Source organism: Hyperoodon ampullatus, assembly GCF_949752795.1.
Source record: "Hyperoodon ampullatus genome assembly, chromosome: 8".
Classification (NCBI taxonomy): domain Eukaryota; kingdom Metazoa; phylum Chordata; class Mammalia; order Artiodactyla; family Ziphiidae; genus Hyperoodon; species Hyperoodon ampullatus.
In genome coordinates this window covers 104,911,987-104,926,466 of record NC_136921.1, presented here as the reverse complement: position 1 = coordinate 104,926,466, position 14,480 = coordinate 104,911,987, and the positions used below count along the sequence as shown (strand labels likewise).

The window sequence follows — 14,480 nt, the reverse complement described above, 5'->3', positions numbered from 1 at the left end:
CGTTGCCAAGCTTTCCATGGGAAATTCCCTCTTGCTAATGCGTTCTGCGTTCCAACTCCTTTTAGTAACCCTTTAGCATCGTTCTTCGAAAACCTGGTTTAAATTTCGATGCCTTTATGCACTCCCCACACACACACACATTGTGGGGGCGGAGAGGGAGGGGAAGCCAAAGAGACGGAGGCAGAGATGGAAATGTGCGCTCCCTCCCCGGTCCCCTCCAAGTGGCCGGCGCGCACCGCAGCGCCGGCCGGCCAGGGTGGAAGGCGCCCGAGCCCAGCGAAGACCCGCCCAGGCCGCTCCTACTGGAGAGCGAGGGGCGGGCCTGGCCGGGGGCGGTGCCGCGCGCCACGCTCGCCTATAAGGAGCTGTCCGCCGCCCGGGTGCTGATTCCAGTTCTAGCTGCCGACGGGGTGCAGTCGGCGGTCGAGCGAGCTCGGCGCCTGCCGTTGCGTCGGGTCGGGGATTGCACCTTTAAGGAGGAGGAAGAGGCGAGCGAGGAAGGCGAGTGGTGCTGGCGGCCGTTGCGGGGACAGTACCTCCTTCCGCAGCTCCGGAGGAGCCCCCGCCACGGTTTCCGTAGAGCGTTTGGGCACGGGATGGAGTGAAGCCGCGAGTGCCTCTCCAAGCGGGGGTGGGAAGGGGTCAGGCGGTGCAGAGGAGAAAGAGAGAGACAGAGAAAGAAAGAAGAAGCCGCGGCTGGCGCCTGCGAATTTGAGATTCGACTGGGAAGGACCTCTTACTCGGGGGAAATGGATTCTGGACTACGGCTGACCAGCGTGTTCACTTTGTTCTTCTCCAGCTTGTGGCATTTAGGATTAACAGCGGCAAATTGTGAGTTCCAGGAGCTGGGGGCGGGTAGGTGAGGTGGGAGACGCTGGCGTTTGGAAACACACTGAACTGTCCAAGCGTGTTCAATTGTGTCTGCTGTGAGCAGAGGGGAAGGGGGAAAAAATGCTGATTGGTGTGTTTCTGTCACTCTAACCATCCCAAAAGTTCGCAGAGCTCGAAGGAGCCGGCCCCGTTGGATTTCCTGCCCTTCTCCCCGAATCGCAAAGTTCGGGGGAGAAGGGAAGGTTCTCTACCCTCCGCCTCCCGTCAGCTCCGCGTTCTCTGCCTGCCTAGTCTCAGCGGGGGCTTTTCCCCGAGCAGGGCTCCCGGTTCAGACTGGATGCACTGGGGGCTGAGCTTCCAGAGACAAGAGATGCTCACAGCCACCGCACTCGGTGACAGAGGCTCATTTCTGAAAGCGGCTGCCTCGCTCAGATTTGTAGTATGTCCAGTGCCTCACAGTCCATGGCTTTCAGCTGTCTACTAGGCAGAATGCTCCAGTTGGGGTATCTTGCAACCAATGGTCATCGGTTTAATAGGGTTGGGAGTTTTGGCCTAAGAGTCATGGCCCGGTGTAGTCAAACCACAAGATCAGTGGCTGACCCTGTTACAGGAGGAAGAGCTTTGATGCGCACTCCACCCCCAAAACCTTTGTGCCAAGGAGTATGCACTAAGTGTTCCCTCTGTCGTCCAAGCTCTAACCTCGGCAAGTGCAGGGCATTTAATTTAATAGGCAGGAAGGCTGGACACCTGGGGATGTGCCACCTGCACTGTGTATTTCAAGAACCTAGTTTGTCAAACTTAATAAATCTCTGGAGCCATCAGAGGTTCAAGCTCAATTGTTCAGCTGCCTCTCTAGGCAGAGAAAGGGAAGTTTTTCCAGCTCTGGAAACTCCTAAATGAGAAAGAATGCAATTAAGCCGTCTGTGTTGTTTCCAAAGATGGTTTATCAAGGTTCCTCAAGCTTCTGAGCGTGCTCCCTTATCTGCTAACCCCACCATGACCCTCAGAAATACCTAACCGTATTGGAACAGTTTTGATACTATTTTTTGTGGGGGGGGGGACTCTAAACCATCACTGTTAGAGAAGGGTAGGAAGACCACTTACTACAAGTTTCTTTACCTCACTTCCCACTCTCTTAGGTCCAAGAGGACCTTAAGAAAGAGATACTCAATCCGGGGCTATACCTCAAAGGAAGACACTTAGACAAATGTCCTTTACTGAGAATGGTCCAAAGCTGAGCCAGTGTTTCTATCTGTGATTGGAAGTTTGGGGGATCCAAAATCGATAGTTAGTGGAAATGTGTTATAAAGATTTTATTAAAGTTTGTATTCTAAGGGAGTGCTGAAGAGGTCAACCTCTTTAAAAAGGAGCCAAAGGGCCTTAGTTCAGAAACTATTTCAGAGAATAGAGAGAGACAGGGTAGAATCTGCTGTTTCTCTCCTCTCCCCACATCCTCCAGCCCCTCCTCCTCCTTTTTTTCTTTTTTTAAGTAAAATTATTCCCATGGTGCTTTAGAAAAACATCTAAGTGGTTCAGTAAGAGGAACTTAGGCACAGTACTGAGTTAGTTTCTCTACTTCCTAAAACACTAGAGGTCAGTATTGTCCTAACGATGCAAAGGTGTGGCAACGAAATAGCCGTGTTTTTCCTTTAGCACATTTACCTACCTGAAAATAGTGAATATTTTGAAGATCCGTGAAAGAGGGATGAGGAGTAAGGGTGGAATAAATAGAACATACTCTATAGGAATATGGTTTGGGCTTCCTTATGTAGCACCTTAAGAGCGAGGAAAAAAAATTATAGAATGGCTTTTTCTGTAAACTAATTGAATTATGGTTAATGTTATAATAATGCACATAAAACCTAAATGGTATGAGTTTAAGGCTCATGCTTATCATTACTGATGCAGCAATAAAGCTAATTCTGAACATTGAAAATAAAACTTTGTGATAATGATCTTTAGTATTTCATCAGGGACAGTTTAATTTACCTGCTTCCAATCAGCATTTCAGTTGAAGGCACGCTGCTTGCTAAATATTTTGGGGTCAATGTTCCTAAAGTATAATGTTAAATGTTTTTATTTTGCCAGACAAAATGTATTAATTCAGTGAACAATAGAATAGCAGCAGAAAATTACTTCTGAATTCAATCCTGGTGGTCTTTGAAACCTATGATGCAGAACCTCGAAGAAAAAAAAAAAGAACATTCTCCAATTCTTCCAGACTTGTATTGTCTACTTTGACTTACTAGTTATCTACAACCCATTAACATTTAGATGCATCTAATGAGGAAAAGAAATCTCCTGTCAAATAGTCAATTTGTGTAAGCTTATAGATAATTTGGAAGATTTTTTTCACAAGATTATTTCTATATTTTGAAATAATACTTCAAGTCATTCATGACAGTTGTCTTGGAAATGGATTATTTACCCAAGATGCTCCATGGTATACTTGTGAACTTTGTTCACAAGTAAAAACAAATTTTAATTGTTTCCATTCTTCTAATAATAATTTTTGCTGTTGTTATTGCTGTGTGTATGTAGGATGTGTGTATGTTTGTGTGTGTGTGTGTTTAATTTTCTCATAATCTTAGCAAAACTTGGGAATTTAGCTGTAAGGGAAAAAAGAATGCTTACCCAATTATAGATTTTATAAGTTTCTAATTAAACAAAATTAAATAAAGTTAGGTTAGAAGGCCAGCTACAGTATAGATAAGATGAATCTGTGCAGAGAACATAATTACCCACCAGTAATAAAAACTCTGGAAATTCCCCAATTTCGGATTTTCAGGTTATTAAATAGCTATAACACTTCCTTTGAGTTTACCCTGAGGGAGTTAATTAATTTCAAATGTAGATATGATAGGACAGTGTTAAATGAAAAACCATTTTACATATAATATCAGCTCCTTTGACACAAGAAGAAACGATGTGACTTGATAGTTGGTTAAAGTGAAACCAGGAGTTTGAAATGCTAGGAGTTCTAGCCCTAGTTATGCCACAGCTAAGATGCCAAATGCCCATCAGGTGATGCATCGTTTCTGTGCTCACAGCTCAGGTATAAAATAGCAATTGAGATATGTATCTACTTCCAAATAGAACAGCAGCTCAAATTTTACAGAGGAGATTCTTCGAATAATGGGTACGTTGAAAGACTATTATAGTGGGAGAACTTGCGTTCAAAAGATAAGAGGAATGCAGGAGACACTTATAGGGTCGCTGTTCACTTTATTTTACAATAATTGGATGTTACATGGTTATAAAGAGCCTTCATTCTGACCAATCAGTCACTTTGAATGATCTCTCTAAACATCTTATCTCTTTGTTGCTACATATTAGGTTCACACAGATAACAGCCTTGAGAGAGAAATAAAAAACTCTTTACCCCTTTCATCACAGGCAGAACTTTATCGAAAATATAGGAAAATGTCAATCATATTCCTAAAGATCTTCAAATAAAGAGATGCACTGTACCTTGAGTTATCTGAAGCTTACACACAAACACAATCAATACGTAATATTATAAATAAACAAACATCAGATTATCTTCAGCAGGAAGGTGTTTGCGGTATACTTTTTGTGGCATTTATGGTCATCCAAAGTGACAGAAGCATTATAATGCTCGTTTGGAAGAGTCCTGAAGATTTTCCCATGGTTGAATGGGCTCGTCTTTCACCATCCATATGAACTCTCTTGCCTTTCTGTCCGTTTAGTCCCCGTCTCCAAACTAGAATCATATTTCCACAACTGAAAAATATGAACAGCTAGACTAGCAATTTTCACACAAGGGTATAGACTTATAAGAAAGTTAGGTTCTATAAGAATCACCTTACTCACCCCCACCTCTTATTCTCATTCTAATGAATGACTGTCTTCTAAGTTGCAGTTTTCTTTTTTCCCTGCCCCTCTAGCCTTTTCTTTCTTTAGTGGGACCCAGTTTCTCTTTACTAGATTGCCTTACTTTTCAGTGTCCATTTGTTACAAAACAAACTAATGTGATATCATTTGCAATGTTCCTAAAGCCTTTAGTTGGTGAACCAAAGCCCTTTATCTTACATGCCAGAACTCTGCTGAAATATTACCTATATATACAAAGCTAATTATCCTTGTCATATAGGACAGTGAGGAGATGCTCTAGTTACCTGAAAGGCCAGAATACAAAAGTCATTCACTCAATAAGGCTTTATTTTGAAGCTTCGGTGTACTCACTTGGAGCCTAATGACTTTTTTTAATTCATAGGGGAAACTGTCTTCATTCATCAAAATTCTGACACTTTCTGGCAGATGTCCTTATAAAGGTTATTGACTTATCCTAATGATGTTGGTGTATTAAGAAGTTGGATCAAATGATTATTAAGGTCTTTTTTGTCCCTTATTTGTCCCAATACATTTTTGTCTTTAACAGTTGATGTTGCCTACTGGTCATTCCATTTGGATACTTCTGGGATAACTGTGCTCAAAATTGTTAAGCAGTTATATTTAGAATAACAACTTAATAGGGTTTTAATTCCTACTAACTGCTATGCACTTTGTATCTCTCATGCCATGTGCTGTGTTCACATAATTTGACAAGGCAGCACAGGTAGACCTTATTAAATCGGGTTTACAGATGACTAAATTTAAGGTTAATAGAAGTTAATAAATTTCCCAGGATCATAAAGCTAAGCAATGAAAAAAAATTTAGGATCTGGACCTATATCTATCTACTTCCAAAGGTCAGACTCTTTGCAAGATATGAAATTAATTCCCCTGCATTCTGATGGGGTCTATGTGTGAGCATCTATAGAACGTTGCCTTGGCATTTCTGTGGTTAGTCTCTGCAGCCTATCCATAGCAGAGGGCATGGAGGCAGCTGCTTCCACAAGAACCAACTCCTGAGTTATACTTTCAAAAAACAACCAAACAATTGGAATCTAGATTTGATGCAAGATGTTGAACATCACAATGGTCAAAGACAGGAAGCCTCATATCTGGAGGAACACCAGATGTTTTTTCTTCTACAAGTTTCAGTTTAAAACCTGATAAGGAAAGAGCATAAGCTTGCTGAAGATTTGTGACCACACACACACAACAATGCTGTAAAAGGTACCTCTGTTGGCGTCATGTCTTGTGAGTCTATAGATGCCAGACCAAACATATTAATTATCAATAAATAGCAGGGATGAGCTTCCTTTCTCAGCAGAAGGCTGGTCCTGAATGTATTGGGCTCTGCCTAATACTCTAAATTTCATCCCAGTCACTCCTCCCACATTGCTTTATTTCCAGTTTATGGAACTCCGCCGTCCAAAACGAGCCATGTTTTCTCACACCTCCTTGCATTTATTTTGCATATGCCGTCTGCTTGGTCTAGAATGCCCTTTCACATTTTTATCTTCTGTCACTTTCTCCATCCCCCTCTCCTCCAACAAATACACCTTCCCCAGGCTGGGTCAAATGTCTCTTTATATTACTACTCTATTTCCAGAACACTTCTTCTAGTCCTTGTCTTCCCAACTAGATGCACATTTTCCTGATTATCATATTTTATTTGAATGTCTATAGTCAGTATCTAAAATACTGGGCAAATGCATGGATGAGAGAGTAAATGAATGGGTTCCAACTAAAATTTTTCATTTCTAAACTAAGATCCTTCTATGGTCCAGCTGCTAGAATCTTTTAAAATGTATTTGTTTTATGGGTTGTTTTTTTCTTTTCCAAGTGACAAGTATTACCTACTCTAGTTTTGAAAATGTTAAGAAGATGTTAGCATGTGTAGCTTTTAAGTGAAAGAGCAAAAGTTTAGATAATTTGACTGGATATGGAGCTGATAAATGGGCCCCTGCCTTTACACAGGGCTGCACATTTCCATGAGTTTCCTGGCATGATCTTATTTCTGTATCAAATGGCTACTTCTTCCTAAAAGAGAAAGTCTCTCCATTCATTTGACCTCAGTACCAATTTTGAGCTAATTTTATTAACTTGCTTTTGCAATTTTAATGAGTGTTTCTCATATAGTCTGAAAATACACAGATATATATTGCTATAAAAGTTCTTCTTCATAGCCCAGGGTTCAGTATAAAGAGGAAACGTTTATTTAATGGGGCTTTAGTCATAAATTACGGGAAAGATCTTATTTAATTGCAAACCTACAACACTGCCTGATAACATAATCCTGAGTCTCTGATGTCATCTTCTTAAGCTGTGGTTGGGAGAAGATTTAAGTGTTAAGCATATGTGTGTGTTACTCATTTGAAAAATTTGTTGAAGAAATGAATCCCAATGAAAGGTTCTCTTTCTTAAAAGTCAAGTTTTTCTATGAAGCTGGAGAAATAAAGATGCATAAGAAGGTAGAGTTCATGACCCCAAGGAACTTTGAACATGAGCAGCCAGAAAAATAAATTTTTAATCACATCAAAGTGATAAATGCTATAATGAAGGTAAGCACAGAGTGTGTCATGTAAGGCACAGGTGAGCATCTCAAACCGGCTGGGGCATCAAGGCAGGCTCTCTGATGGAAACAGAGACTTACAGTCAAACTTCCCAGCTGGGGAGAGCAGGGGAGGTTATTACAGGCTTTCTGTGTTGTGGTGACTACTTGTAAGAGTGGCTCATAGGCATAGGGGTAGAATAAGAAACTAGACAACTAGGTAAACATAGGAGTCTTTGATTTTTACTGTTAAAACTACAGAGAGTCATCAAAGGATTTTGAACACGTGATTAGATAATACTAATCAGATTTTTGTTTTTTAAAAAATCGCCGTGTGAAGGATAGATTAAAATGGGCAAAGGCTAGTAGTAAGAAAGCCAGGGAAGAGCTTATTACATTAACTCAGGTGATAATTAATAAGGGCCTAAGGAAGAAAGTTTCAGACTCTGCAAAGGTCATAAAGAATCAGAAAGAAACTCATGAGGCAAGTCAATTCAAACCCTAGGAATCTATGAGCTAGTAAACTCACAGAAGGCACAGATTTGTAGTTAAAATATATTCTGTAGCTTCTCCCATTGTTTTTGACAAATGAGAGCTATAGATGCTAGAAAAGGTGCTCTGTTTTCTGAAATGAAGTTCTTCTCAGGGAATACCAAACGACCATATTCTCAGTGCAGTATATTTCATATTTGCATGACACCATATAGCCCATGCTGTCTGTATCCATCATCCTGATGCATCATGTAGTCTGTAAATTATGCTGGTTTTTGTCAGCAGAGTGAGAACTAGTCATTAAGGATGATGCAATTAAATCTCAGCGTCCCATTCTCATCCCCCCTCTGGCAGGGTGGTAAACTAGGGATCATTACTACTATCAGAGGTCGCTCCGTGGAAAAACAAACAGGGGAAGTTGGATAAGCCATGTTGATTTGTCATCATTGGTAATTGATTTGCTGGCATAAATTCCATGTCTCTACATTTCTAATTGCTTTTGTGCATATTCTCGGGGGGTTGATTAATGCCATCTGTTCCCTGGATCAGCTGAATTGATTGAGTTTTAAAGGACGACAACAGCAATGTTGAAGACAGAAGTGAAGGAAAATGCCAAAACACAGCTCGTGGTGTATATTATTTTTAACTTTCCACCTTTGGAAGCAGATATATCCTTCTGAAGACAGTCCAAGGCAAATAGCAGTCTAAAGAGATTTGCCTAACAGACAGACGCTTGTAGGTGTGAGTCTAGGCTACTGTTTGCTGAATATATATGTTCAGTTCCCTTTCCCCCTCCTCCCCTCCCTCCCACCCATTGTTCCTTCCTTTCCCCCTTGCTTCCTCCCATCCTCCCTTCCTCTTGGTTTTCCTTCCTCTCTTCTCCACTCCACTCTCTGTCATGTGACCATGTATTTTGGGTATTACCATTGGCTTTTCCCTGATTATGTTAAGGTGGGAAAAGAGGGGAGAAAAACGTCTGTTGGATGCTGGTGCTGCCTTGCATGTGGGCACAGTCACCAAATGAGAAACCTCCATCAAGACCTATTCTAAGCGCAGTCCTGACAGAGATCTGCCACCCACTGCACTTGGGAAAGCCCACTGGATTCCAACGCCCTCACCCCATCTGTCCCCAAACAACTCTTCTCTTAACTCCATTAGTCCCTGAATCTGTAGATGTGAGAAAAAGCCTTTCAATTCATACAGAGAAGCCCTAAAACACAGAGCCTCACTGGGAAAGAAAATATAGGAACTTAAATCTGTACTGAACTCTGCTGGACTGAGAGAAACAGACCTTTCCAAAAGAAACGATTCTAGAAGAGATAGAGCTGGGTATTTGAAGGAGGGGAAGAGAATGTTCTAAGTTGGGGAAAGGCAAAATAGAGGAATGTTTAGAATGTCCAAAAAAAGTGTCACCAACTTCCTGGTTTCCACCAGACTGACCCTCTGAATTACAAGGGTGAACGTATTATACAACAGGTGGGCAATGGGGAGGTGACAGAGGACAGTAGAAAGGGCATAGGTCACACAACTCTGGGTTGATGCGACTCTCACTCAGTGAGTATTTCCTATGGATAATAACATGAGCGTTATAGAATCAGTGTAAGTATAACATGAACAACTCAGTATAAATCACACATGACGTGGGAATTCAGTAATTAGACTTGTTATAATTAACAATGAACCTCAACATGGATTTTCTCAAAATCAGTTACAATAGCAATCAAGGCAGAGACAACTACATTTCCATTCTTAAGCAAAGATGGAGGGGCTCACTGTCCCTTCATCACAGGGCTGAGTGATTGCCGAGGCAGATGGAAACGTTCTCATTTGAACTCTGATGTCAGAGGGACTGTGGGCAGAATCAGTCCTTACCTTACAGAGACACGTGACTGTCTGGGTTCCTCACTTAATTCCTGGGCTCTGTCGAGGTGTGATCAGATATGTCCCTGCCTCTGGGCTTTGGCTAGTGAACCTCAAGGGGAGTGGAGAAAAGAGCTTCGTCTAGAAAAGGAGCATGTCCCCTCCAGCAAACCCTGGCAGAAGATGTCAGCCTTAGGGAGAAGCATCCTTGAAGAGACCTTGAGAAAAAAATCAGTGAACCTGAGCAGACGTATATGTAGTGTTCCCAGTATCCTAAGCTCTCCATTTGCAGGAGACTCGGGCAGAGGGAAGTTAAATCCGAAGGTTCGTAGAGCTGTGCTTTCCTTCTGGGTATTGCTGAAGGCTGCTTTTGGTGGATACATAGTACAGGTGTTCTCTTGTTCTTGTAAATGTTGGGTTAAAATCAGGTACTGCTACAATGCTCGATGAATTGTTAGTGCTAATCCACCTGCAAATGCATCATTCTTTCATTCGTTCATTCAAAAAATACTTATGAAATGGCTACTATGCACTTATTTCTCCATACATTCATGAAAGCCTACTGTTCATTGAAAATCAGTTGATGAGGGGGAGATTTGGATTGCTGTTCACATAGTCCAGAAACAACAACAACAAAAGGTAGTAGTATCTCTTCAAATCAAAGCCATGGCACTGGGGTCCTCCACTTTAGTCTTGCTCATGGTATTAAGCACCTCTTTCCTCTTCCTGAGTCTTTTCTCTTGCTTCCTTGTCTTCAGTGTTTCTTCTCCTTCACTCCAATTTGCCTTCTTTTTGATGCTCCTTCCTTTTCTTCCTTCTTCCCACCTCCTCCCCTTCCCCATGTTCTTCCACTCCTATCCCCTCCCTGTCTCTCTGCTGCACCTCTCTCTCTCTTTTCTGTCCCCCTCCCTTGACTCTGCCTGTTTCAATTAACATTTAGTAAATGACTCCTTTTTTATTGTTTTATGGCCGAGGCTAATGCTTTTTAAACTTTGCCATTGAAGTGCTGCTTGACGGAAAAAAAGAGTGCAAGGGACCCAGGGGAGTCCGAGAGCTCAGCTTCACGTGGCTGCTGAAGCATGTAATTTCTTGAATTTTGTCTTAACCACTCAGACAAATTTGCATTCTGCTCCATATTACATCCATGGGTGTATTATGAGGAAAACATTCTCCCACAATCTTTGATTAAAAATTGATGAGCAGGGGCTTCCCTGGTGGCGCAGTGGTTGGGAGTCCACCTGCCGATGCAGGGGATGCGGGTTCGTGCCCCGGTCCGGGAGGATCCCACATGCCACGGAGCAGCTGGGTCCGTGAGCCATGGCCGCTGAGCCTGCACGTCCAAAGCCTGTGCTTCACAGTGGGAGAGACCACAGCAGTGAGAAGCCCGTGTACTGCAAAAAAAAAAAAAAAAAAAAAAAAAATTGATGAGCAAAATTGATTCACTTAACCCATGTAAAGGGCCACATACACCCAGGGGCACAGGCCTAAGCTCTTTGCCTCTTTCCCCCTATGTACCCCTTCTAGGATTCCTATATGAACGAGAACAACTTCCCTGTCTCTTCTCTCATCTTGGAACAGGTAGCTTCCTTTCCCATCAACTGTGCCTGGTCTGTGGGCTGCAGATTTTGCTTAATCGATAATGCAAGGTGAGAAGAGCTTATCAATTCACAGGAGGAAAGGAAACCCACGCGTCTGCTTGGTGAAATGGGGCTTCTGGGAGGGGCTGTGGGGAAGAAGTCTGCTCAGCCCCACTCCAAGTCTGCACCACACTCCATGGCAGTCACCTGGCGATGTGCTGCCCCATGCACGGAGCTTACCTTTGAGGAAATGAGCTCTGCCAGGTTACAGGATTGGGGTCAACGAGGGCAGATTGTTTTCCGATTGGAGACAGGCTGAGCTCACCAGGATATTAAAAGAGAGATTAATGCCTCTCTTTCTACAACAATCAGGGACTATTCGACACAGTCACAAGAAATGAAACCAGCAGATTGGAATGTCAGAGCACTGGAGATGAGAGATAAAGTCAAGTGATGTGTTTCTTTCCCGGAAGGGCTTCCAAACATACACCTCATGCTGGGGGTGGTACCTGAGGGGCTCATCCTGTTCCTCCCCACAGTTTGATGTGATAGTTTCCCTCCTCCCCATTCTAGGGTGAGCACGTGCCAGCTTGGACCATCAGGTGATTTACCCAGGATCAAATAGCTTGCAGATAGTCACGCTAGGATGATAACGCACATTTCCCTGATTCCAGTGCCCATAGTCTGTTACACTCTATCTGCCATTCCCTTGAACCGAAAGCTAAGGGTGAGCTGTTCTTGAACTTGAGATGATCAACCTTGCAGACCTTCCCTCTGACCCAGGGTGAGAAATGCCTTGTCAGTCTAGACCTACAGATTCCTCCCCCACGTGCAGGTCACCTTATTCTAACCCTGCAGGCAGCACTTCCCCCATAACTCGAAATCCCTGCGGCAAACCGTTCCTGTAAGTCTGGCTGTTTGTAAAATTTGGTTGTCTTACTTGCTAAAGCCTTTCCCGTTAAGGCTCTGTGCCCATCACTAGTGGCCTTGTGGATTCCACGACTAGTGTCCTCTGTTAGTGTGTCCACTCCTGTTTCATGCTCCCTAGAGACCTTCCTCTCTAAGTACAATATTTTCATCACTCCATCATACTGTACCCCTCCTAGATTTTGTTAGATGGATGTTCTGTTTTATTGTTTGTTTGTTTTTTAAAGTTGGTGCTAATAAGAAAACCCCTCTGTGTGATACTTCGATAATATGTTCTAATAAGGCAAGGACTGGCTTGTATTCAGATCTGTTTTCTGTCTTCGGGCTGCAGAGTTCAACCCATATCCAGCCGCTAACCTCCTTTCACCCAGTGGGGATAGATGGGAGGGAGGGTTTTGAACAAGCACATGCTGAATACCATTATTCTCCACCGCAGACGAGGTCCCATGATGAGCATGTGCTCTGCGGGCCTCAGAGAGTCTGCTTGGCAGAGAAAGGCCACCCCCGACTGTGTCCAACTTTCTTTCGTCACCAGCTGCACAGAAAGCCAGACCCAGGAATTCTGTACTTTATTCTCCAGCTCCCCTGCCTTTGTCCCTTCGACCTGAGCTATTGTTTGGCTGATTTGTGAGGTCTCTGTGTTGCCTTGGTCCTCTTTTTCAGCTATTTACGTGTCTCAGTGGACCTTCTTGCTTAGGTTTGAAGAGGCTGAGTGATTTGTTCAATGGTCAGCACACTCACATCTTTTCATCTGTTCCTCCATCCATGGCTGCCATCAGGAAAGGACGTGGCGGATCCCAAAATCATTCACACTGACTGAGGCAAAGAATCCGTGCTGTGTTCTAGCTCTCAGAAAGAACGAGTGCTCCAAGAAATAAGACCTTAAATATTTAAACTTATTTTAGGAGGAGAATGTTTTGGTTTCCAAAATGAAGTCTTATGCAGAATTTCTATGTAAAATAAATTACACATATGGCGGCTTTGGGGGAAATGGGGGGAGGAGATGCAGAATCCTATCACTCAACTGACTCTCCTCTCTCTGCTTCTTCATGGAAGTACCACACAAAGCCTTCTGCCTTACCTGTAACTGTAGGAATCTCCAAGTTTATAATTTCATGCAAAGGTGATTAGGCATATCATGATGGATTTATGAAAAGTGGGGGTGGTGGCCTCAATGGTGGCCAACACTTGGCTGGTGTGAAGCAGCAAGGCCACCCTGGGTGCTTGCCACCTGCATCTGGTCTGTTTGCATCAGTTGATGGCCTGATGTGGAGGTTATTAAATATTTTAAATATTACCTCTGTCCAGGTGCCCATTTTTAACCCTTTGAAAGTCTGTTTTTTTCTTGTTGCTATTTTATATAAGTCTCAGGGCAAGGGTATCTTATTGGCATTTAGAGATTTGAAAGGATAGTAGCTTGTAAAACAAATGCTTCCTCATTTTGATCTTCTTAATGTGAATAGCCGTTCTTAGGTTAAAAAGAGATTATCTTATGAAGGTCCTTGAATTATCCGCCTCCATCCCAGATATTCCCTTTTGACCTTTTTTTACTTATTTTATTATTGAATACAGTTGATTTACAATGCTGTATTAGATTCTCCTGTACAGCAAAGGGATTCAGATATACATACATATGTATATATATGTATATATATGTATATATATATATATATATATATATATATATATATATATACACATTCTTTTTTATATTCTTTTCTATTCTTGTTCATCACAGGATACTGAATGTAGTTCCCTGTGCTATACAGTAGGAACTTGCTGTTTATCTATTCTCTATACAATAGTTTGCATCTGCTCATCCCAAACTCCCAATCCATCCCTTTCCCATGCCCCTCCCCCTTGGCAACAATAAGTCTGTTCTCTATGTCTGTCAGAATGGCCGTCATTAAAACCTCCACAAATAACAAATTCTGGAGAGGGTGTGGAGGAAAGGGAACCCTCCAAAACTGTTGGTGGGAATGTAAGTTGGTGCAGCCACTATGGAAAACAGTATGGAGGTTCCTCAAAAAACTAAAAAAATAGAGCTACCATATGATCAAGCAATCCCACTCCTGGGCATATATCTGGAGAAAACTATAATTCAAAAAAGATACATGTGCCCCTTTGACCTTTTCAAAAGAAGGAGATTTCATGTTGGCCATACAGTGAATGGTAAAATAACTACTTGATAAACTGAATTAAAGTACAGACAGGTTAAGTGAAAGCCAAGTACAGACAGCATGCCTGGTTTAGGGACAGTACAGGGGCAGAGAGCTAGCATACAGCCGAAGGCACCCTCTGTAATCTCAGGCCTGTATCTCCTAACTTTCATGAGCTCCTCTCAGTGTTCCCTAACGTTAATGAATGTGACTGGACCTGGTGAAAGTGCA

General features: G+C 42.5%; 1 protein-coding gene across 2 annotated transcripts in view; it reads left to right on the top strand.

Annotated features, from left to right (window-relative positions):
• Positions 1 to 749: 749 nt before the first annotated feature.
• CNTNAP5 (contactin associated protein family member 5) overlaps positions 750 to 14,480 on the top strand; it is a gene marked incomplete at both ends in the record, with an annotated part of 875,910 nt that continues 862,179 nt past the window's right edge. For both annotated transcript variants that reach the window (XM_079710301.1, XM_079710300.1), the window contains one exon: positions 750 to 831. In XM_079710301.1, coding sequence (XP_079566427.1) covers positions 750 to 831 — 82 coding nt within the window. The remainder of the gene's footprint in view (positions 832 to 14,480) is intronic.